The sequence below is a fragment of the Fusarium subglutinans genome (genome assembly GCF_013396075.1).
Source record: "Fusarium subglutinans strain NRRL 66333 chromosome Unknown NRRL66333_c0000028, whole genome shotgun sequence".
In the NCBI taxonomy this organism is placed as follows: domain Eukaryota; kingdom Fungi; phylum Ascomycota; class Sordariomycetes; order Hypocreales; family Nectriaceae; genus Fusarium; species Fusarium subglutinans.
Genome location: NW_023502091.1, coordinates 1 through 22,671, shown reverse-complemented (window position 1 = coordinate 22,671; position 22,671 = coordinate 1). Strand labels below are relative to the sequence as shown.

General features: G+C 48.3%; 5 protein-coding genes across 5 annotated transcripts; 3 read left to right on the top strand and 2 right to left on the bottom strand.

Moving 5' to 3' along the window:
• Positions 1-2,240: 2,240 nt before the first annotated feature.
• FSUBG_3193 (uncharacterized protein) lies at positions 2,241-3,743 on the top strand (the record flags this gene model as incomplete). The annotated part of the gene is made up of 1 exon (XM_036681047.1): positions 2,241-3,743. One exon carries the CDS (start codon positions 2,241-2,243, stop codon positions 3,741-3,743), a length of 1,503 nt encoding a protein of 500 aa, XP_036541154.1.
• A 6,645-nt stretch (positions 3,744-10,388) lies between these two features.
• Positions 10,389-13,062, top strand: FSUBG_3191 (glutamate carboxypeptidase II; the record flags this gene model as incomplete). Its single annotated transcript, XM_036681046.1, has 5 exons — positions 10,389-10,399; positions 10,520-10,874; positions 10,928-11,472; positions 11,520-12,895; positions 12,947-13,062. The coding sequence occupies 5 exons, from the start codon at positions 10,389-10,391 to the stop codon at positions 13,060-13,062; spliced, it is 2,403 nt and encodes an 800-aa protein (XP_036541153.1).
• Positions 13,063-13,595: 533 nt separating this feature from the next.
• On the bottom strand, positions 13,596-14,763 carry FSUBG_3190 (NADH-cytochrome b5 reductase 2; the record flags this gene model as incomplete). The annotated part of the gene is made up of 3 exons (XM_036681045.1): positions 13,596-14,164; positions 14,214-14,601; positions 14,722-14,763. 3 exons carry the CDS (start codon positions 14,761-14,763, stop codon positions 13,596-13,598), a joined length of 999 nt encoding a protein of 332 aa, XP_036541152.1.
• A 906-nt stretch (positions 14,764-15,669) lies between these two features.
• FSUBG_3189 (NAP1-binding 2) lies at positions 15,670-17,181 on the bottom strand (the record flags this gene model as incomplete). Its single annotated transcript, XM_036681043.1, has 1 exon — positions 15,670-17,181. The coding sequence occupies one exon, from the start codon at positions 17,179-17,181 to the stop codon at positions 15,670-15,672; it is 1,512 nt and encodes a 503-aa protein (XP_036541151.1).
• A 3,503-nt stretch (positions 17,182-20,684) lies between these two features.
• Positions 20,685-21,507, top strand: FSUBG_3188 (RNA polymerase II subunit A domain protein; the record flags this gene model as incomplete). The annotated part of the gene is made up of 2 exons (XM_036681042.1): positions 20,685-20,794; positions 20,850-21,507. 2 exons carry the CDS (start codon positions 20,685-20,687, stop codon positions 21,505-21,507), a joined length of 768 nt encoding a protein of 255 aa, XP_036541150.1.
• Between the last annotated feature and the right edge of the window lie 1,164 nt (positions 21,508-22,671).

The window sequence follows — 22,671 nt, the reverse complement described above, 5'->3', positions numbered from 1 at the left end:
TGCGGTGTAGAGTACATAGATGAGGTCCACGATATCCCTGGCAGTCAATATCAAAGAGCCAAGCTAGTTTTGCATGGTGTGTCATGGCATGTCATATTCCAAGCTGTCACTCGCACTCACAGATCTCAAGTTGACGCCAGCGGCTTGATTTCAGAGCCCGTGCTTTGAACAGAACCCTGGCGTCTCATTAATTACCGGTTCTTCTAAAAAAAAAAAAAAAAAAAAAAAAAAAACCATGGAACGAATAGACTTCCAGAAATGCCAGGGAAAAGGAAAAGCATCAATTGACGTGAAGTTCAAAAAAACCAGGGCAACCAATCGCAGACAGGGATCTACACCCCCTGGCCAATGAGGGTCTCGGCAGAGTGAGCGCTTACGGACAGGTCAAGACGGCAGATTCTGTTGCTTATCGGGATAAGTTAGAAGGCCTCAATGCTGTATTGGGCTCTCGACAGTAGAGAAACCACGTATGAGCCTCAATGGGAATCGCCAATGGGGATAGGCAGTAAGCCCTGTGAAGGACGGATGGATCTCTGCTATAGTTACCTACCTAATAACCAATTGCTCATACACGCATGATTGCAGCCAGATCCAAAAGGGTATCCCGGCCTCGGACACTGCGGTGCTTGTCAACCCTTGACGGGAAGTGGACTTGGTTAGTGGAGATAACCATGGTGCGTTGTCAGCTTGACAGTCCGTGAGACTGTGAGAGAGTGAGTGCCTGGTGTTCAAGTTCGCCTTGCTGAGGAGCCAGGTCTTGGTTCTTAAGCTCATGTGCCGTTGTCTATCATGCCAAGAGCCAGAGATTATTGGAGAAGAGGCCTCGAGTAATTGACAGTGGCGGATCTGCTGCTGCCCTGGATTCGGAAATTCAATGGGGAAATCCCTGAAGACCAGAGTCAGTGACTGTTAGTCCGACTGTTTCGGCCGGGTTTTCCTTTTTATAGAAAATACGGGCGCACTTCGTCCGACTGAAGAAAAAGGGGCTTAATCAATGGGTACTTGGTGTGAGAAACTACCGATGTAAGTATCGTGACACAGTGACTGTAGTGTAGAGAAAACAAGAAATATCGGCGAATACAATTACACCGCTATATAGAAATAGAAATACAACACAGACACAGACACAGACAGCCAAGGTGTAGAAGACGCCATGCCAGTTGAGGGTTGGCGACGGAACGGAAGATGGAAGCAATCTCAAGCAACAAGGCAGGGTTCCTCAGTCTAACCGCAAGTAATTGATGGCTGTAGTCAACTTGATAATGTCAATAGACCTCATAAACGCTCAACTCAAGTTGTATTCTGTCTGCAATCATCCAGTAGTTAAAGTGAGGCGCCTCTAAAATCCACCGCAGAACGGTCTCATTTCACAGTTGTCATGTCATTGTCATCCATTCTCGAATCAATCTGAATGTCCTACAGCGCCTCACAAACCACCAGAGACAAGGATTCCCCAGCGCAAAAGACACTGGCTGTGGGCTGTGATGAGGTCGACAGGGGTGCGTGGCCCCCCTGGACTGCTAGGCCCTGTCAGTTGGCGACCGACGTTTAACAGCGACGGGACTAAAACCAACTAATCGATCGCCCTGAAAACGAGATAAGTTAGTTAGTGGATAGGGTCCATTCCATCATCATATTTGGTCCTGGCTCGTCCCGTGCGATTGCAGCAGCTGAACTGAGGTTGTGCTGTGCTGTGCTCTGCTGTAACTATAACTTGACTGTCTTGTATCAGACGTCAGGTTACTAGAGAGAACTTACGGTCAAGCTTTGGGTCTGAGACCATCGAATTTCTCGATCCTTGAATGCATTTCTTAACATAGACTTCTTATTATTATTATCGTCTCTTCTGTTTCTAGTTTGTTTTATCTTTTATCTTTCTCTCTCTCCTCTCCATTCTTCGGATCCAATTCCTACCCGACCGCCCCCCGTCCGTCTCCTCATTAACTGGGCTCCTCGGGCTGCTACTACGACTGTGACAGCGCTGCAACTGGACTGACTGCTCACGCGTCGTCTCCTTCTCGTCTCGTCATATCCGCCACCCCAAGACCTTCCATCGGACTCACCGACATCGATCCCTCAACTCAAACTCTCTTCTTTCACCAGCAAAAATCACCTCCAAATCGTCCAAGCTTCTCCGAGAATCACATACTGTAACCCCCTATGTGATCCTCTCTATCTACGCTTATCAATTCCCAACAAAAAACCGCCCACCCCCCGGCTCAGGTCGATGAGCATGTCCCATGGCCTTTTGGGTGGTTGACGGGGGTCGTCCGCTTGGTGTTACCGCTACTGTTGCCGCTACCGCTACCGCTACTGGCCGGGGTCCCTACTATGTGGGTGGTAAAAGGCGAGTGAGCGTCTCCGAAGGCGGCGATGGCTTCACTTTTGATACCAAAAGAACCAGGTTCGCCGATGAGCTTCCCTACGACCCCTACGACAATGCGCCTATCTCTGTAGCCGTAGCTGCAGCTGCAACTGCACCAAATGGTTATGCTTTGTCAGATCATGTATCGCCTTATTACCCACAACCACAACCGGCATTCCATTCTGGAGTTCACATCATCAACAAGGCATATCCGCACAATCACGCCTCTGATAATGAGCACGAATTCTTCTTCAACGGAGCCATTGAAAACTATCCCCCATTGATCCACCGTCCCGACTCTGCTCCCGTCAAAAACCTCTCATTTCTCGTCATTCGCGAACGTTCACCAACTCCAGAAGGACCCGAATTCCCCTCTATCGATGCCGCCTTCGGTCCTGCTCCCGAATCCCGGCCGGGATCTGTATTCGGCCCTTCCGGTCCTGCTCCGGCACCCGCTCCGGGGCCCGCTCCCGTCGCCGATGCATGCGCCATGGAACGCACAGCATCTGGTCTCTCCATCTCCTCCGATACTACTCAACCATCACTCGCCAGTCTATCACCCGCCGCCGACGAAAATGACCCAGGATTGTTGAGTGACCTCGCTGCCGCACGACTAGTCCGTGATCACGTTGCCAACTTTGGTTCCAGTCGTCGAAGGCATCGAACCACCGACTCGCGCCACGGCCGTATTCTCAGAGCGCTCATCAACCCAAAGTCTCGCGCAGCAGAATTCCCCCTGGACAACGACGCATTACGCAGCATCTTCTCCGCCGCAAACGAGCTCTTTTTCTGTAACCGTCTTGCTGGTCGTGTTGCATGGGACTGGAGTCACCCTGCAAGTGCGCAATATCAGGCGCATATTGTTGGCACCACAGCGGTACGACGTTCCCGTGACGGAGGTTACGAGACACTCATTGTACTCTCATCGCCTATCCTCCAGGACACAAAGTATAACCGGCGGCTTCTCATCTCGACATTCTTACACGAGATGATCCACAGCTATCTCTTTGTGGTATGTGGTCTCAAAGCCCGCCACGAGGGTGGTCATACCGAGGGTTTCCGCCAGATTGCAGATACCATCGACCGCTGGGTTGGGCACAGCTACCTGCGACTCAGTGAGATGGACGCTGATCTGGAACATTTCCGTGAGCATCCCTCCTGTGTACATGATCAACACCAAGTGCGCAGTCGAAGTGCAGACGAGCACCACAGGGTACCATGGCGCAGTGAGAGATGGGAGGATGGAGAGCGGGATGCTCACTATCCAACCGAGCTTCATCCACAACCGCATCCCAATCTTCAGGGTTGGGAGCGACATGGGCGAGAGGGGTACAGAGCCCCCGATGTCCGGAGAGGAATCTCACCATACGTTTACTAAGCGTGGAAGTGACCCTCGAAGGTCGCCCACGTATTGTTCGTTTAGCTGATCAGGTATGCGGCTCAAATGACCGCAATGCTGATATTATATGTCATGACGATCATGACTATCCATTCTTCACCACACATTACAAGCATTTACATCAAAACTAACCGCGGGAGGCTGCTTATTTCTTTTTAATCTCAAGATTATCTCATGGGCTTGCTTGGTCTTTTACAATATGATTCCCCCTTTTTTACAGCGCGGCAGTGGGCATTACATGGGCGTTGATAACGGAAGCATCATCACGGGCAGGGCAAGGGAACATCATATAACGTCGAGCAGTGATATAGGCGCTGCGAGGCTTCTTTTTCGAACGTGTGGGAAAAGCATCAAATTATCATCATTATACCAAAGGCTGGGGGATTTTCTTTGTGCAGGATGGGACATCAATAACTACATCATGGTGGCAAAGATTGAAAAGGTGGCATCGTGATGAAAGACTTATATAAACTACAATTTGGTAGCAATATGAAGAAAGATTCAACGCTTTTATTAACCACTGCCTCTAACATTATATGTGGAACGTTATGAGCCTCTTCATTCTAGTGTTCTCATCAATCATTATTTATAACCATTGCCTTACGAGAACCTAGCAAACTTTATACATATACGGAGTACCTGTTTACCCGTCATTGTGTGCTGTGTCTGTTTTCTGCCTTATACCCTTGGCAACCCCGGAAACAAAATCAGAAAGATTATAATCCCATGTAATACCCTCTAAACTGCAGTCAATTAGTTGTCTTTCTTGGACAGCTCCTTTGTTATAGCATCAAATCCGTCCTTTCCTTTCTTTCCGAGTTCTGCCATGCCCTGTGTGATGGCCTGCTCTAATTTGTTGAATCTGTCTTCCATTTGTGTGGCTATTCCATGGACTGACATGCTGATAGTGGCTGGATTGGTGTGATTGGCCTGGTCTGCTGCTACTTCCCAGCTCCTGACCCTGTCTTGTAAGTTTATGATCTGTTGCTGGAGATTCTGTTCATTCCCGCGGGACTTCTCGAGTTGGGAAACAGTGTTTTTGAGTTCAAGCTCAGTAGCCTTCTGCATAGACTTGGCATTGTTAAGTTGGGAAATGGCGTCCTCCTGTTTAGAAGTGGCGTCCTCCAGAGCAATCAAATTGCTGTCGTATTTGAGCTTGATGTCCTGAAGCTTGGCCTTCGTCTCCCTATACTTGGCCTTGTTTTTGGATACAGCAACCTCCTGCTTCTGGAACTCGCTTTTGAACTGTTTGATAACTTCAGACTTCTTCAAGTTGTCGGCTTCAAACTCTTTGTTTTCTCTCTTTATGGCAGCAATATCCTTTTGGACAGTGGCCTGCAACTCGTTGTTCTCCTTGGCCAATCTCTTTTTGTCTTTGGTTTCCGCTCTCAACCTGCCTCTCAACTGTGCTTTTTCCGCTGTGCCTTCAAGAGTTGTGTCTTCATTTCCTCGGGGTCTATTGTTTTGATGTCGGGCTCACTCTCGTCGTCGGACACGATGGTGATAGCTTTGCTGCAATTTTTCTGTTTTTTGGGTATAGAATTCTCATCGGCTTCCTCAAGAAGGCTCGCTTTTCGCTTCTGTTCATTCTCGTCCGTATCACTGTTGTCAGATTCTTCGTCGTCTTCGTCGTCAGACTCTTCGTTGTCTTCGTTGTCATACGCTTCGCTCTCGTCGCCCTCTTCATATTCAGAATCTTGGTCGTCTCCCTCTTTCTTGCCGTTCTTTCTTACAACAGGCTCAAGAACATTCCCGTCCCATTTGTCTTCAATAGTCTCATCGGACAGACTAGGCGGGAACCATGGTCTCGTTCCAGGGAACTGTACCCCCCAGTTCTTGGACATAGCACGCGCAAGCGCAATGACAACGGGGATCTTGGGCCAGATGGCCGAAACAACCATCCACATACCAAAATGAAGCTTCTGGTGTTTACGTCCATGGCCCTTCATGATTTTATATAGTCGATACTGGCTTGGCTTGGTCACAGATGTTATCCAGTTTTCTGTTGACAGAAAATCGGCAAGCTTGTCCAGAGCAAGCTGGGGCATGCTGTTTTTCATCTTGTTGTAATGTTCAAGGACACGTTTGACGTTGTTCTTAGCCTTGCGCTTGCTTTCGGTGTTGTTGATCTCTTCCTGGAAATCCTTCACCCCGAAGACAGGATGGTTTTGGGTGGCATGGTTTCTGTTAACTAAGGTATTATGAAGTTAGTCAGTAGAAATGGGTCAGAAGTAAATGGGCTAATGTGGAGTAGAGAGGAGAGTTGGAATATCTCTGAGGAGACTCCAGGTAAGGAATCTATAGATGTGTCGCATTACTACAAACCTTGATAAAAGAAACCAAAAAAGGAGCATTATATAGCTCATACTTACCAGAGTGTTCTGAAGCTATTTAATAGCCTTTACGATGTGTGACTGCGGTGTAAAGTGCTGTGAAGTAACTATATGCTGGTGGTGGTAATGATGAGGAAGGAAAGTGGCTCACGATCTGAAATTTCTGGGGTTTTATAGTAATTTTCCGGTAGTATGCAGCTTGCCCCTATACTTTTTACTATATGCCTCTTTACTATATCTTCTAAATAAATAAGCTATAATTAATTATAGCTAATAATTTTAAATGGATTTTGAGGATAATGGGACAAGACAGGATAAGACAGGATAAGACAGGACAAGGCAGGATAAGACAGGACAAGACAGGACAAGATAGGATAAGATAGGACAAGACAGGATAAGATACGATAGGACAGGATAGGACAGGAGGAGGGCCTGATTTCTATACTAATTCTAATCAGAAAAGGGATATAATATTTCCTAAAAACATGCCATGAACACGCTATATTGTATGAGAAGTCTTTGGAACCTTGAAAGGAAGTCACCGAAGTGCTATATGTGATTACCCCCCAATACCTTACTTCCGTCCCGTTATAGTTCCGTAGCTTTGCTCTACAGACCTTGACTTAGTCTTGGTCAAAGGGAGCTCCTCTTCCTCTTCCTCTTCCTCTTCAAACTCAATCGCGGAATCTTCAGGCAACAATATCGTACTCGATGAAGACGAAGCCTCGTCGTTTTCCGTGTCACTATTCTCTGCTGAGCTCAAAGCGGAAGCGGAAGGGCCCTCTCCTTCTTCAACGAGGTAAGCCGGGATAGCACCTAGGATAGCAATAAACATGAGGAAGAACCATGCAGTTACAACGTAGCCATGATCGGCACCCCAGGTGAAAAGAGCGCCTGTCGAAGCTGGACCAAGTGCACGACCTAGACCACTGAAGGTTGTGGCATAACCATTCAGCGTGCCAAGTACACGAAGAGAAGTGCAGGAGTTTGTCAGAAGGATAGTGACAGATGGAAATGCGACAATGATTCCAGCAGCTTTGATGAACATAACACCCATCAGAGCGATCATGCGGCCCTTGTGTGTCGGGAAGAGAACACAGTAAGGGGTGAGGAAATAAGCAAGTGGCATGAGAAGACCTAGAAGCTGTTAGAGCTAAGCAGTTCGATAACGATGGCTTGCAACTTACAGCAGACTCTAAAGCAACGCAAAACACCGAAGCGAGCAACAATTGAAGGGTAGACCAGGAACTGGACAGCGCAACATACGATGCCATAGATGGTGTATATGGTACCGACCTCACTGTGCTTCATGCCAAATCCCCCTGAAAAGTAGAATGGAAATGAAGTATTCTCAGGAGTGTGCTTTTCAACTGGGTGTCTGAGGAAGACACTGAGGATCTGATCGTAAGCCACAGAATGGAATGCAAGAAGTGTGTAGATCAAGAGGTTCATGGCTGTCGCACGGGTAAGGACGCGTTCTTTCTTAACATGTTCTGAAGCTTCGTGAGTCCTCTTCTTTGGTACTATCTTGTTAGGAAGAAGCGGTGAAGTAGCTTCGCCATCTACAAACGAAGCTCGGCGAGTAGAGGGTGCTGGGCGAGTGGTCTTGAAAGAGCGTGTGATACGCTCGCCCACCAGGAGACCCCAATCCCGGTGTCCTCGCTTGCTAGGCAGTGTTTCCTAGGTTTGTTAGTGATGATGTGCAGTCAAGCCATTACACAGACTTACATGGAGAAACAGGGCTGCAATGGTAGCTGAGAATAGAAAGAAAACCATGAGGATCAGATTCGGTAGCGCAAAGGGAAAGCGCTTAAAGAACTCGATATGGCCAAAGATTTGGGGATATTGTTCTGCAGGTTCAGCGAAGAGACCTCCGAAACTAGGTCCGATGATAGAACCCAGACTCCAAACAATAGGCATAATGGAGAATGCTCTTGGTTGAAGTTCCCTTTCTGGTACCAGCTCAGCAACCACTGTTCTGATGATGCCGACTAGAGAATATTAGTGAGGAGTTCCGTCTAGCTCTCGTCTTACACACCATTTCCGTTTCCACCTCCCATGATAGCCCGGACAATGATAGCCATAGGTAAATTCGTAGACAACCCCCATACTATGAAGCATATCATTGAACTCATAAGGCCAAAGATGATTATCGGTTTCCGGCCATAAATGTCGGAAGCCTTTCCCCAAGCCACTGCAGTGGTACTTTGTGCTATAGAGAAGACACCAGATGTGAGTCCTACCCAGCTTCCAACCTTGTTGGTAGGAACACCAAAACTGCTAACCATGCTGGGCAGATATGGGAAGACTGAGCTGTAGGCCATGGGTTCGGCAATTCTGGCCATGGCTATTGATAGGTCAGCGGAGATCGGATGGAGCGGGATACCTGGACTGGACCATGATGTCTCTATGGGTTATGTGTGTAGTCATGTTATAGTGCCTCTGTTGTTGATGAGAAACGCTCTATCAAGATATCTATATGGGAGCACACTTTCGCACGGGAATAATGGGGAACGAGCATGACTCGGTATTGGGTTGAGGCTCATGGTTTGGACCGTGAACCATGTTCGTAGGTTGACATCTTGATACTGAAAACACAACAAGGGTATTCTAAGGTCCTTTACAGGTATGTATCCATGAAATAATGAAATACTAAAAACTTACCCAGAATCGCCAGTTGCTGCTTGGGCAGCTTTGGACCGTCCTTGGTCGTCATCGCGAGGAACGATTGCGCAAAGAGTAAGGTAACAGTGGGGAGGGGATGTTCGAAGTAATAAATTTTCTTATTTCTAACAAAGACCAACGAGTATCATGTACAACGAGACGGTGACACGAAGGATGATTAATCTGGGATATATGATACACACGATCAACTCATCAATATCTCGACTCTTGCACCAAACAATAAGGGAGGGAAAACAAGAAGAAGTTTTGGTTCACAGTCACAGTTACAGAGCAGTAGTAGAGGTCAGTCAAGCCAAGCAAGCCACCAGAAAAGATAATTATGGATCATTGAGGCCAGAAACGGTTTGGTCGGCACAGGCAGGGTAGTGTAGTGTAGTGCAGAAAAGGGTTCCGATCCACTGCTCCAACCTCCAAAGGACGAACCCGAGCAGGGGTGTTTTGGACAATTTTGCGGTCAGGAGCCTGATAATTGGAAGAAACTGCCCCCAACTTTTCCAAAATGGCCCGCAGATTTAAAGCCCGTGGGTGTGAATGCCTGGTGAAGGATGGGGTCACAGGAGCACTTTGTAGTGCATGTTCGCCCGGGGGGGGGGGGTTTGCTGCCATCGTTTGCTTTCCGCGGGAAGATTCTTTCCGTGAGACATCGGTGAGATATCATGACGCACAGGATAACTTACTTGTACGGTAGGTAGTGGTGAACAGTACGGCAAGGTAACGTCAGTATAGTGAATGAAAGTCTTACTCTGTACTCCGTGGGCGAGAATCATTTGACATTGGCTAGCTTGGGTAAGGCGAACTCGGCTTGTCTGGGTTGCAACCATTATTACTTGATTATCTCGATTAGTCCGGGGTCAACCATCATCTATCTTGTCGCTTGTCTCTGCCGCCCCCCGAAAGCGGCGCCGAGCGCGCCCTAACAAAGCGCTTCAGTCATCCCGTCCTGCAAGCCTCCGGATGTTCCCCGCTTTGTCTCCGCCCTATTGCCGTGCCGAGCACTTGGCTCTGCTGGCGGCGGATCAATCTTTAAAGATCTCTGTGAGTCTTGTTTATTTATAACATGACCCATAAACGAGGTTCACTCTTCTGGTAGGCCAGTTCAATATCCTTCTATTGTATTTTATCAAGTCCTGTTTAAGCAGCTGTGGCTTGGAGTCCCGGAGGTGAAAAAGAGACAGCTCCAGCTGTGAGATGAAAGATACTTACTTTGTGACCAGATTTTATAAAACTACTCTAAATCTTAGGACTAACATGGTCAAAGTCATGCTAAGTTTAGGCCTCTAGTACCTAAGATATTCTAATATTATTATCCGAAATGTAAATATTTTCTCTTCAGTCACTCTTTCTTTAACTCTGAATGGATGATAAATACCGATTTCATCATCTTCAGCCGAGGCTGGGGGTGGCGGCGCCACTGCATGACAGCATTGACCAATCATTTCTGCGGATATGTTTCGTCATCAATATCGCCTATCACATCACATTACAACTTCCTGTTACAACTTGGGTTCCTTTCACGTTTCAACCTTCACCAACATCATTATTCAGGTTCCCATTACATGAGTAAATAAATCTAAAAAGCCCCTGGAGCTGCCAAGACGCCTTCATCATGAGTCGGATGTGAGTTCAACACCTACAGGACCTTGACCATTATCTCCCTCCACTTTCCGGGCATCGTCATCCAACCTGGACCAAATCCACCATCGACGCTTGAGACTTATACTAAACCACAATACTCAGTAACTCCTCCCACCAGGAGCAGGAGAAAATGCCAGACGAGAATACGCCCCTCATCCAAACCGTTCGGGTCGGCCCTCCCCGGAGGAGGTATCCTCACCAGACCTGGCGTCGATTCTTCACTCTGATTTGCTCCGTGATTCTTTTCGGCGGTTTTGGCTTATTCGTGTTCCAAACTTTCTTCATTGGACCTCGTCATCATCACGGCCATCCTGGCTCTTGGTTACCCGGCAAGAGCCGTCTAAGCTATGAGGAACTTGAACGCATCCTCTTTGATACGCCGGACCCCAAGAAGGCTGAGGAATGGAGCCGTTACTATACAGCGGGCCCCCATCTGGCCGGTGCCAACTACTCACAGGTAAGGACTCATAATAGATAGCCCGTTCTCAGTATTAAGCTCATCTCCTCCAGGCCGAGTGGACCAGGGATCGATGGGAGGAATTTGGTGTCAAGTCTGAGATCGTGGCTTATGACGCCTACCTCAACTACCCCGTCGATTCCAGTGTTTCCATTCTTAAGAAATCGAAGAACGGAAAAGACTGGGATACCACCTTTAAAGCTTCTCTCGAGGAAGATGTTATCGACGAAGACCCCACAACGTCCCTCCCAAACCGGGTGCCCATCTTTCACGGCTACTCGGCGAGTGGAAATGTCACTGCTTCCTTCGTCTACGTCAATTATGGTACTTATCAAGACTATCAAGATCTTGTTGATGCCAAAATTGATATCAAGGGCAAGATTGCTATTGCTCGATATGGAGGAATCTTCCGAGGCCTAAAGGTCAAACGTGCACAAGAACTCGGTTTCGTTGGCATCCTGATCTACAGTGATCCTGGCGACGATGGAGAAAGAACCGAGGAGAACGGATACAAGGCTTACCCTGAAGGACCTGCACGTAACCCCAGTTCTGTTCAACGCGGAAGCGCAGAGTTCCTGAGCATTCGACCTGGTGATCCGTATGTCCCTATAAACCCGCAAAGAAAAGACTTCGCTGACCTTCTAGATCTACCCCTGGATATCCTTCCAAGCCTGGTGTTCCCCGAGCACCAGTCGATGATGCAACCCCTTCTATCCCCTCCATTCCTATATCATACCGTGATGCCCTTCCTATCCTCAAAGCTCTAAATGGTCACGGCCCAAAATCCACCCACTTTAACAAGTACTGGAACAGGAATCTCGGCTTGAAGTACAAGGGCATCAAATACAACATCGGCCCCACTCCGGATGATGTTGTTATCAATCTTTATAACGAACAGAAATATGTCACTACTCCCATCTGGGACGTTATCGGTGTCGTCAATGGTACTATCCCCAATGAAGTTATCGTTATTGGAAACCACCGAGACGCTTGGATTGCTGGCGGGGCTGGTGATCCCAACAGTGGCTCTGCAGTCATCAACGAAGTCATCCGAGGAGTTGGAAAGGCTGTCGAGGCTGGTTGGAAGCCTCTTCGAACTATAGTTTTCGCAAGCTGGGATGGCGAGGAATACTCACTCATCGGTAGCACTGAATGGGTTGAGGAATATCTCCCCTGGCTCTCAGAAGCAAACGTCGCCTACGTCAATGTCGACGTAGGCGTCTCGGGCCCCGAGTTTAGTGTTTCTGCAGCTCCTCTTCTCAATCAGATCATCCGCGACGTTACAAGCGCTGTCCCCTCGCCTAATCAGACTATCCCTGGTCAGACAGTCAAGGACCTCTGGTCCGGCAGGATTGCTACCATGGGCAGCGGCAGTGATTTTACCGCATTCCAGGACCATGCAGGTATTCCCTGTGTTGACTTTGGTTTCAAGGAGAGAGGTAACAGCGCTGTATATCACTACCACAGTAACTATGACAGCTTTTACTGGATGAAGGAGTACGGTGATGTTGGATTCAAGTACCACCGAACGATGGCTCAAATCCTGGGTCTCACCATTGCCAAACTTGCTGGGGCCGTGATTATTCCCTTCAGTGCTACCGAGTACGCTGATGCTTTGGAGGGCTATCTTGGTCAGGTTGAGGCTAAGTTAGAGCCTACTAAGGATACTCTCACTGAGGTGGAGGTCTTCAATATCCGTGGTGCCGTCTCGTCGAACAAGCCGATCGGCAACGAGGACGATTTCAAGACAAGCCTCAAGGATATTCGTAGCCTCATTGAACACTTCCACCTGAAGGCTAGTGAGCTCGACGCTGAAGCCGAGATCGCTAAACATCAGCTCGAGCAAGGTATTCCATGGTGGAACATTGTTGAAAAGATTCGCCTTGGCTATACCATCGTCAGGGTCAACAGGAGGTATAAGTTGCTCGAAAGGAGTTTCCTCTACGAAGGGGGCTTGGATGGTCGAGACTGGTTTAAGCATGTTGTGTTTGCACCCGGTATTTGGACGGGCTATTCTGGAGGTAAGTCTTAACCCAATTGAACACATTACTCAGATGCTGACGATGATATAGCTGTTTTCCCTGGTTGGGTTGAGAGCATCGACGCCAAGGACTACATCAACGGTCTCAAGTGGTCCGCCATCATCGGACGCTCCATCAGCAATGCTATTGATAGCCTGTCGGATTAGGCTGCTTCCGTTCTAATACTAGGATCTATTCAGCTATTTATGCTCAAATGCAAAACCGATAGGCAAGTTTTTCATGTCATTTCATCCAGAGATTGTGATGAGTGTTTCTATCGGGATACAGTCAACTATCTATCTACCGGGCATTGATCTATTTTTCTTCTTCTTTATTTTTAGAATATCTAAGAAGTATGGCATCATAAGTTTGGAGCTCTTGTCATAGGATTACTAAGCCTTATGGCAAGAACGTTAATCTTATCATAAGTCTTAGGGTCGGTATCATGAGACTTAGGCATAAACATAGACTGTCCTTACGCTTGCATGCCAAGACCTTTTCCCTAGTTTTAAGAGCCGTCATAACAGATACATGAGTTTGCGTGGCATTAACTGGCCAATACACAAATCGAAATGAAGGTAGATTTATCAATTCTAGACGGCATCCCGTCGTCTATATCGCTTCTATAGCAGATCTTACACTGTTCTCTTTATGCTTTGTCGCCATCATTCAATTCTATCATTACATGCGCATCATTCGCTTAGAACTTGTACACTTGGTCTTCCTTGTAGCCAAGCTCCTTAAGGGCACCGGTCAGCTCACCCTGGTTCTTGGGGCTGACCTTGTTTCCGGAGATGGCGTTCATGAGGCCGGGAGGGCCGCAGACAAACAGCTTGATGTTCTCGTTCTTGGGCTCAGGGAGAACAGTCTTGAGGAGCTCCTTGGAGATGTAGCCGCTGTTGCCGGCCCACTCCTTGGGGGGGTTGTCGAGGACATAGAAAGCACGGAAACGCTGGGGAAAGGTGTTCTCGAGGTGCGCAAACTCCTTCTTCAGAAGAATGTCCTGCTCGGAGACGTTGCCAAAGATAAGGGTGACCTTGGTCTTATCGTTGGGGTTGTTGAAAATAGCGCGAGCGAGCTGGTACATGGGGGTGATGCCGGTACCGCCGGCAATGAGGGCAATGTGGTCGTGCTTGTTCTCCTCCCAGGTGTACTTAGGCAGAGGACCCTTGATGTCGAGGCGTTGGCCGGGGACAAGGTTGTGGAGGTGTGTGCTCATAGGACCATTGGGGTACTTCTTAACGAGCAGGTCGATGAAACCCTTCTCGCCTGCAATCGTCAGTCAGCTGTGACAAAGAGATCTAATTCGGCTACATACTTTCATCGCTGATAGGGGTGTAGGGGCGGAGAGTAGCCTTCTCGTCCTCGGGGCCCTTGTACTTTGTAAGAATGGCGCTGGCAACGTGCAGACCAGAGACTTGATCGGGCTCGGGGAGCTCAAAGCGTAGACGCTTGGTGTTGTGGTTGACAAGCTCGACATCTGAAAGCTTGAGGGAAACGAAACCCTGGTCACCGCCAGTAAAGGCCTTCTTGGGCTCAACACCAACGGCCTGCTTCACATCAGCAGCAGCAGCCGCAGCAGAGGGAGCTCCGCCCTTGCTGAAGTACCAGTAACCAGCACCTCCGAAGGCAGCAGCTCCAGCGGCATAGAGGAGAGCATTGGATCCTCCAGCACCTCCAGCCTCGGTGGCATATCGACGAACAGACTAGAAAGTAAGTTAGTTAAGCTTCGCGACAAGCAATTGAGAACGATGTAGTTCTGATTGATAATCCAAGACAGAAACCATGATGGGGGGCGCAAATGCGCGTGACGAGGAAAAACGTACCCTCAAAGGCTGAGCAGCGCGGAATGCAGATCGGGCGAACATCTTGACTTGATTATGAGGTCAATTGAAGGTCAATTGGCCAGAAGTAGAGAATGAGAGGTTGTTGCTGGTGTCGTCTGAAGAGCTAGGTAGACAGAAGTGGGCATATCCAGGTATTCCGAAATCGCGACGGAACGAGAGATGACGTTATGAGTCACGTGATATCCCGGACAAAGCACGTCAACTAGTTAGGTACGGGAAGCCGGCCGTAGATAGCTTCGCTCGCTTGTTGTAGGTATGATGTGATATAGCGAGCTTGGCTATAGACGAGCGCTAGGTTTTGCTCTGACAATGATGGCGTGATGGCTTGTCTCGGGGGATGTAGTACAAGTAGCTTGACAATAAGCAATCTCCAATAAGCCTACATCATGTCCTTTTCTCCATCTTCCAAGCTTTTTAGCTTCGGTAATACGATTCAGGTTATTAAAAAGAATATTTAGGTTAACAAGGGGAACTCGGTTATCTTATGATAGGTGCATTAGGATATACTAAGACATCTTAATGAGTTCATATATAGATTACCGAAACATCGGCCTTTCACTACGGCAATATAGCACTAACCCCGTCCAACACCACCCCATCTTCTCTGAATCTCTCGGTAGTCCCCCCTGGAACTCCTTTTCTCATTACCTAGCTCAACAAAACTCTGTATTCATTGATCTCTGCCCTCCGTCATAACTCCATACATCCAATCTAGATAACTTTTGCCCTTTCACAAGACTGAGAACATGGCCGTCTCCCATCATGCCAACATGGCATATTTGTACATAATCTCAAGTCGCCTGTTGACGGCGGTCGGAGTTTGCTGTGGTATTATTGGTATATTTGCCCGCTCCATTAGAAGAATACATTGAATCGTGAACGTCTCTTCAAGCATGGCATACAATTCGTTATTAATCAATCACCGTATCACCTTTCCTCTCCCCTCGCTTCCTCACTGCCCCCTGGCTCGACCAACTCCATTGATGGCTTCGTCTGTACTGGCGTAACATTCGAGTCCCTCTTTGTTCCACCGTCGTGGCTCTCCCTCCTCAAAATACCAGTATCATGAGGTTGAGCAATCGTCGGTGTGTTTGCTTGACTACCTCCCCGTTGCCCGTGATAGTGAATAACTTGGGGAGGCGGTTGTCCGGAGTGAAGGCCCAGCTGCTCAGTGGGATACGGGTCAAGGTCTTTGCTCGAGGTCGAGAACATCGACACGATTGGCTGATGGTACCCGTTAGTCGCATTGCTGGAAGATGGAGTATGGCCATATTGACCGCTATGCTCCGCTTGAGTAGGTGTGCCCACATCAGGGGAGCCAGTTCCCTCCACAAGGTGACCAGCCAAGCTGTTGATTCCCCCCTCGATATCGCGAAGTAGTCGGACATACTCCTCGGGCACCAGGCCGCTTTCCTGCGTCTTCGGATCTTCAGCCACCAGCCAGCCTTGCCCGTGCCGGTACGACACCCAGATAATCTGGCCCTCAACTAGAGGCAGTTCGTTCTCGTTTTCCCGCTCGAAATCGAACAGGGCGACGGCTTTGCCGTGGAACTCCTCGTCCGGCGACGTAATAGTAAACTGGTAATCTCGTGAATAGCGAGACTGGTCCTCGTCATTGTAGCCTGGAGACGATGGGGAACTGTCAGACTCGGGCTGATAGTACTCACCGCCCTCGGCAGCCCGGGGTTGCTGGGCAATGTGATATGCCCGACTGTGTCTTGCCTGCTCTGGAGGATATGTAACAAAATCTCCACCAGGGCCGTTGGCCTCGCTGCCGTTATTGACATAATATGTTTCGCTACCATCTCCGCTAGTTCCCATATAGTAACCCCGCTCATGATCATAGTTGGAAGAATGCATATCAAGATCGCGACCTGTCCTCCCCCTCAGCGTTGTCGCTGCCGAGGTTGACTTGTGCTTGCGGTGGCGTGTAGCTACAACAGGGCTTTGCAGATCCTCGTCTTCGCTATATGGGGGCCCACCGTCGAATTGGATGGGGGCCAAATCATGGCCACGGTTGAATCCATCTGTACCCCACGACTCCCAGGGCATACGTGTTTCCCAAGACACTGGGGGGTCTGATAACCTACGATGCTCGCTTGCGGGAGTTGTCATACCGGAAGGCGGTCCCGAAGGTTCTGGCGGCGGCCCATAGTGCAGAGGATGAGTAGCAGGGTACGCAAAGTCCCGCACTTGGGTATATGAAAGAGTCGAGGGGAACATCGGAAACATATGTGAGGTCGGACGGGATCTCGTAGGCAGAGAGCCCGTCGAGTATTGGGAGAGTCGGCTTCTGGAAACGTGGGACATTGGTCGCGATTGCATGCTTCGGCGCGAAGGCGGAGAGGTGATTAGAGGTGGCAGCGCGGGGTGACTAGGGTTCGGAGAAGAGGATGCGGCTGCTGAAGGAGAGGTCACTGGAGAAGAAGTCGTAGACATAACTGCCGTTGTCGACATGCCTTTTAGGAAAAGACCTAGCGACAGTCGTGCGATCTGGCGCACGCGGCCGCGCAAACGCCGAAGGATGAGCGTGCAGCAGAGAAGGTCTCGCGGGGCTGCAGTAAGACTGGCAGTTAGACGGGTGCGCTAGAACAACTAGGTATCGACAGCGAGATTGAAGCGGCAAAAATGGTGAACAAAAGCGATCTCTGCACTGGAGAGCTCGAAGCGATATTTTGATTTGCGTTTCGTAATGCTCGACGCTCCAAGTTGGTCTCGTTCGAGTCGAGCTGTTGAGGCGACGGACGTCAAGTCAGCCGTAGCGCTAAGGCGTGAGCCAGCAAGGGCTCCAGTCGAGTTCCAAGTATAATAGTCAACGCTGAGCCAAGCCCTAATGCAGATAATGCCAGACGACCAGTCGTCAGGCGACAAAGCACGAGATGAGTCGGTTACAAGTGTGGAGTGGGAGTGCGAAGGAGCGTAGAGAAGCAGAAGCAAAAGTAGAAGTAATAGCAACTGGACAGAAACAGAAACAGAAACAAGAACAGAAGAGAAAACAATGCCCTGGTCTTGCTGCCGGTGCTCAGGAACAAGGGCACCACGCTGTAGAGTAGCTGTCGGGTCTGGTCAAAAATGCCTGCGCTTGCGCTCTAGGCGAGGCGAGAAACCAAAAGAGGGCCTGGCCTGGGCTGAACGGAACTGGACTGGGGTAGGATGTGATCCCAAGACGGATTGTGATGAGGGTGAGGTGAAGTTGGGTTAGAGAAGCGAGCGAGGAAGGCCATCAAGCAATCGATGGATTGCCCACCTTAGCAATCCTCGCGAGAAGTGACCTGGGGGAGACAGTACTGTACCCGGTAAGGTCGCCCGTTGGCACGTCCGGGCCCGGGAGCTGGAGGCTGTAGTGGCTAGTGGGGCGCAATTGGGCGCAATAGTGCACCACACCACTGAAGCAAGCGCCCTACGCACCAATCCGACTGGTCAGGGGTCTTAGATCAAGCGAGTCAGCGCCTGTAAGTCGGAGAGAAGGAGCCCAATGAGACTCGAATATGAATGAAATGTTTCTGTCAGTTTGTCGCCGCTTGCTTCCTGGGCGCTAGCAAGCAGGAGACTGTTGTGGGATGATGTTAGTAACGAGTTGATATGCAAGTGAGAAGAGATATCAGGGTAATGGAAGAGACCTCCTGTAGGTTGGCTCAATGTGACATCCAACGGTCGGGTAGTTCCCAAATGAGGGGTATGCTTGACTAAATTTCCAGCATTTATTAGACCTAAATTTAGGATCAAAGATCAAAGATCAAAGTCGTTAACAACTTTCCATGATGGCAGTACAATGATACCCTGTTCTACGTGCTTAGTGGTAATTATGAGGGGTTATAGTTATTATGCCAACCTCAGGTTAATAACTTCGTCACATATATCTCTTGGACAAAGCATGTGCTTGCCTCCATCCCAACCAACCCTGGAGGAGCCGCATCTCATCAGGCCCATCTGATTAATTTAAATTCGGGTTGTAACAACCAAAGGCGCCACACAATCATTCGCACTTGTCTTTAAACCCTCTACCCTGCTTCAACCCCTCTGAAGCCATGATCCTTTCTCGCCCTCCCTCGTGTTCATCCCGGAAAGATGACCGTCATCGTCTTGCATGCGCATGCGCATGCGCATACGCACACGCACACACAATACGGTAAACCCAACAAGACAAGACGCGACAACTCTGAGCGAGGGTCTCCCTGTATACCCACCCGGGCCGTTGGAACCTCAATCTGGAAAGGTGACCATGTTCGTCTCTTCTTGGTATGGCTGGATACAGGAAAGTAAACTCAGCTGGCAGATGGATCAGGCCGGGCTGCCACGATGTAATCTCCGGTGTTTGCATCGTTGCTGTCGCAATGAAATAATCCTCTCTGTTTATTCAGGCCTTTCTGGAAATTACTATCATCATGGTGTGCAGGATCATGAAACCAGACCCCGAAGGTTGTATGGCAGGGGCATCTAGATCGATGTTGGTTACGTAGCGAGCTGGCAGCAAGGCAAAAACGAACAGGGTCGTCCTGTCATGTAGTGATCCTCTTGCTAGGTATACACGCGTATGTAAAGTTTTTTTAACTGTTTACGGTGCCTTGATGATCTCGCTCTAGATCCTTTACTTGGGTCACGATCCGCGATCTCCTCCCAGCGGCCGAGGTTTTGATGACTTCTGAGTCCCGCCCACAAACTCGTTCAGAACGGAACCAATTCTGCATCTGGTGCCAAGTTGGTGTTGTGCAATTGAGTCTGCAGGGTTATCACACAGGTGAAAGAGAGATGCAGTCTGCCTAGGCAGTATAGCAGCCACCTGGTCTTTACATACTAACCAGGTATGAGGCTCAAAATGTCAACATAGTCTATTTGGCCCAATTTCAAAATTAAGAGTTAGATTAAACAACTCAAGACAAACCCCAGTTTTCTTCTTTCTTCTTCTATGACCTAGCTCTCTTATACGGAGTATAATGTGAACAGAACAGCCCAGACGGTACCTTGGGTGACCGGTGAGGTTTCTATTCTGGGCTAAATTTGGTGTCTTCGCTGATTGGCTACACCAAAGCGTCGTTTGTTTCAGGTTATGCGGGCGTTTAGAAGCCAATAGCCTTTGCAGATCAAATTCGCTGGTGGAGATCTCTCTGTTGGTCGCTTCAGGAATCACAAGGATTCGATATCAAACTGTCTGATTACGGAGTACACCTAGCTTTAAGCCCTCCACCCCTCAATGTCAACAGCCGTAACAATGGCAAAGCAAAGCAATTGTTCTTGTATGTATGTACTACGGTACTGAGAGCCACACGTGACCTTCTATTATTGGCTGATAAGTGACGGCTAATATGATCTCCTTTGTTCAACACAAACTGTGATAATGTTGCAACGAACTTGATGGTCAGACAGCCTCATGATCTTAACATATAAACATCAGAACTAACGTTACAACTACGTACTTAGAGCATTGCTTCATTTACACGTGTTGGCATGAGCTCAATGAAAGCCGAATGGAGATAGTTTGCTGACTCATTGGCCTGTACCGGGATTTAGCCGAAAGCTAGCGTCAGCTCGCCCTAGCTTAACTTTCCCAACTTCACAACAATTCAAAACTCAACCTCTTCCTTCAATAAACGCCACCAGACTGCATCGCGTACCTAACGAACGGGACAACGATGACATGAAGGGGTTATTGGTGTGCCACCTTGAGACTTAATTAGTTGGGTAAGTAGGAAAACGCGTGATTTCCTTTTCTTTCATGATGAGTTTAACATATTGGAGCTGTCTGAATTTCTTTGCTGAAAAGACACTTTATACGCTTTTTTATCTGATGATGAACCTGCACTTCTCCTGTAACTTGCGTCTTCTTGAATGCAATACACTAATGCAGTGCCGCACAGTCTATCGTCCTGTCTCTCCAAAGCATGCCACGCGCCTTGCCGCCCGTCAACAACCTCGTTTTCTCGCCCGGCTAGGAACTCGAAACTATGGAGGTTGCCAACGGTGGCTCTTCGGCTCAGAGCCAGAATGGCTCATCTGAAAGCAACGGCGGATACAAACTCAAGTTTTGCACTGTCTGTGCCAGTAACAACAATCGGTTCGTAGATGCGTATCTCATTTCTGACAGCTTTGTGCTAATGTTCATCCTGAAGCTCCATGGAAGCTCATTTACGGCTATCACAGGCTGACTATCCAGTCATCTCCTTCGGCACCGGTTCTCTCGTCCGCCTGCCCGGGCCTACCGCCACCCAGCCTAACGTGTACCACTTTAACAAAACTTCTTATGACAGTATGTTCAGGGAGCTTGAATCCAAGGATGCTCGGCTGTATACGAACAACGGCATCCTTAACATGTTAAACCGTAACCGTGGCGTCAAATGGGGCCCAGAACGCTGGCAAGACTGGCAAGTTGGTGTACCTCGCCTGCAACATGCTAAGGACCGTGGCAGCGAGGGTACTGAAGGTGGTCTAGTCGATGTTGTCATCACCTGTGAAGAGCGATGCTGGGATGCTGTTGTCGATGATCTCCTTAATAGGGGTTCACCGCTGAACCGACCTGTCCATGTCATCAACGTTGAGATTAAGGATAACCACGAAGAGGCCGCCATTGGTGGGCAGGGTATCTTGGATCTTGCAAACTCTCTCAACGCGGCTGCTCGTGAAGAGCGTGACGCTGTTGGTGCTTCGTCCTTTGACAGTGGTTCTGCTTCAAGCAGAGCCTCCTTTGATGAGCGAGTGCCTGATATTCTGGCTTCATGGCAGGAAAGATGGCCTAAACTGCCAGCGACCTGGACCGTGGCTTGGTTCTAATCCGCGTAAAACCACAATTATACTACACACCTTGTGACGCGACTGCAATACTATACGACCAAGGCCTTGAGTGCTGAAGTATAACAGCAACTCGGGTAGGCTGTATACGCAAGTTTCCAAAGATTTAGATCTATCCCCAGGATGGATCGTACGATGAATATGAGCGGCTTGTGAGGGGATATTCGTTCCTAGATTTCATTCGTAGATGCCCGAACCCCGCCATAGTCGGAGTTGAAGATTCACTGCACCTAGGAGGGCTCAACCCTTCACCACTATTATGACAAATCCATGGACAGCTGAATAATACCGGTACCTCGTCACCTAAACCTCGCATTGCCGGCCATTCCGTTACTATCCCCGAAGGAGTTTCGCGATCAAGGAGATTAAGAGACCCCCACAGTGTATTCGGCGCATACCTTTTATAGGCAGATAAGAAGTGTCGATCACAAACCGGCTTCAAAATTATATGAGGATTGTCCTGACTGCATAAGCAGCGAATGTTTCAGGGAAGACTGATCAAGATTGATCTCGACCAAATCGGACAGGGTTTTGAACTCGATCACACAAGAGACGGCGCTGGCGATCATTTTAGCACAGCCCACTTGAACGATTCATGTAAATCAGCATTTGGAATTGTTGTATCGATGCTGATGTGGTAATTCTGCTACAATTGGCCAATCGATAGGTTCCTAACGACAAGCATATCATGAGGGGTTCTACGGAGGTTCGTCTCAAAAGTCTTTGCCGGCCAAGAGGGATCAGCAATAACCCCTACAAAGGCTAACAGGGTATCCCTGCTAAATTTATTAGTTATCTTCTATAAGCAATTTCTATACTATTCTTTCCCTTTTTAACTAATAAAAATAATAGTATATATAGATATTATAACCCAGGCTTTAGTAATAATACTAAAGGTACTTAATAAAAAAGTAAAAACTACTACTTAAATCTAGCTAATTACAGGCCTTACTAAATATATACTAAATATATAATTAATAAAATATATTTTTATATAATTAAGTAAGGATTTAAACCTAATAAAAGTCCTTTTTAACTTATTAATACTTAGCTTAAAAATGTAGCTTACTTAAAGTAGCCTTTAAAAAATAATAATAAAAATTATAACTTAATTATTATTAAAGTTAATATAAATTACTTTAGCAG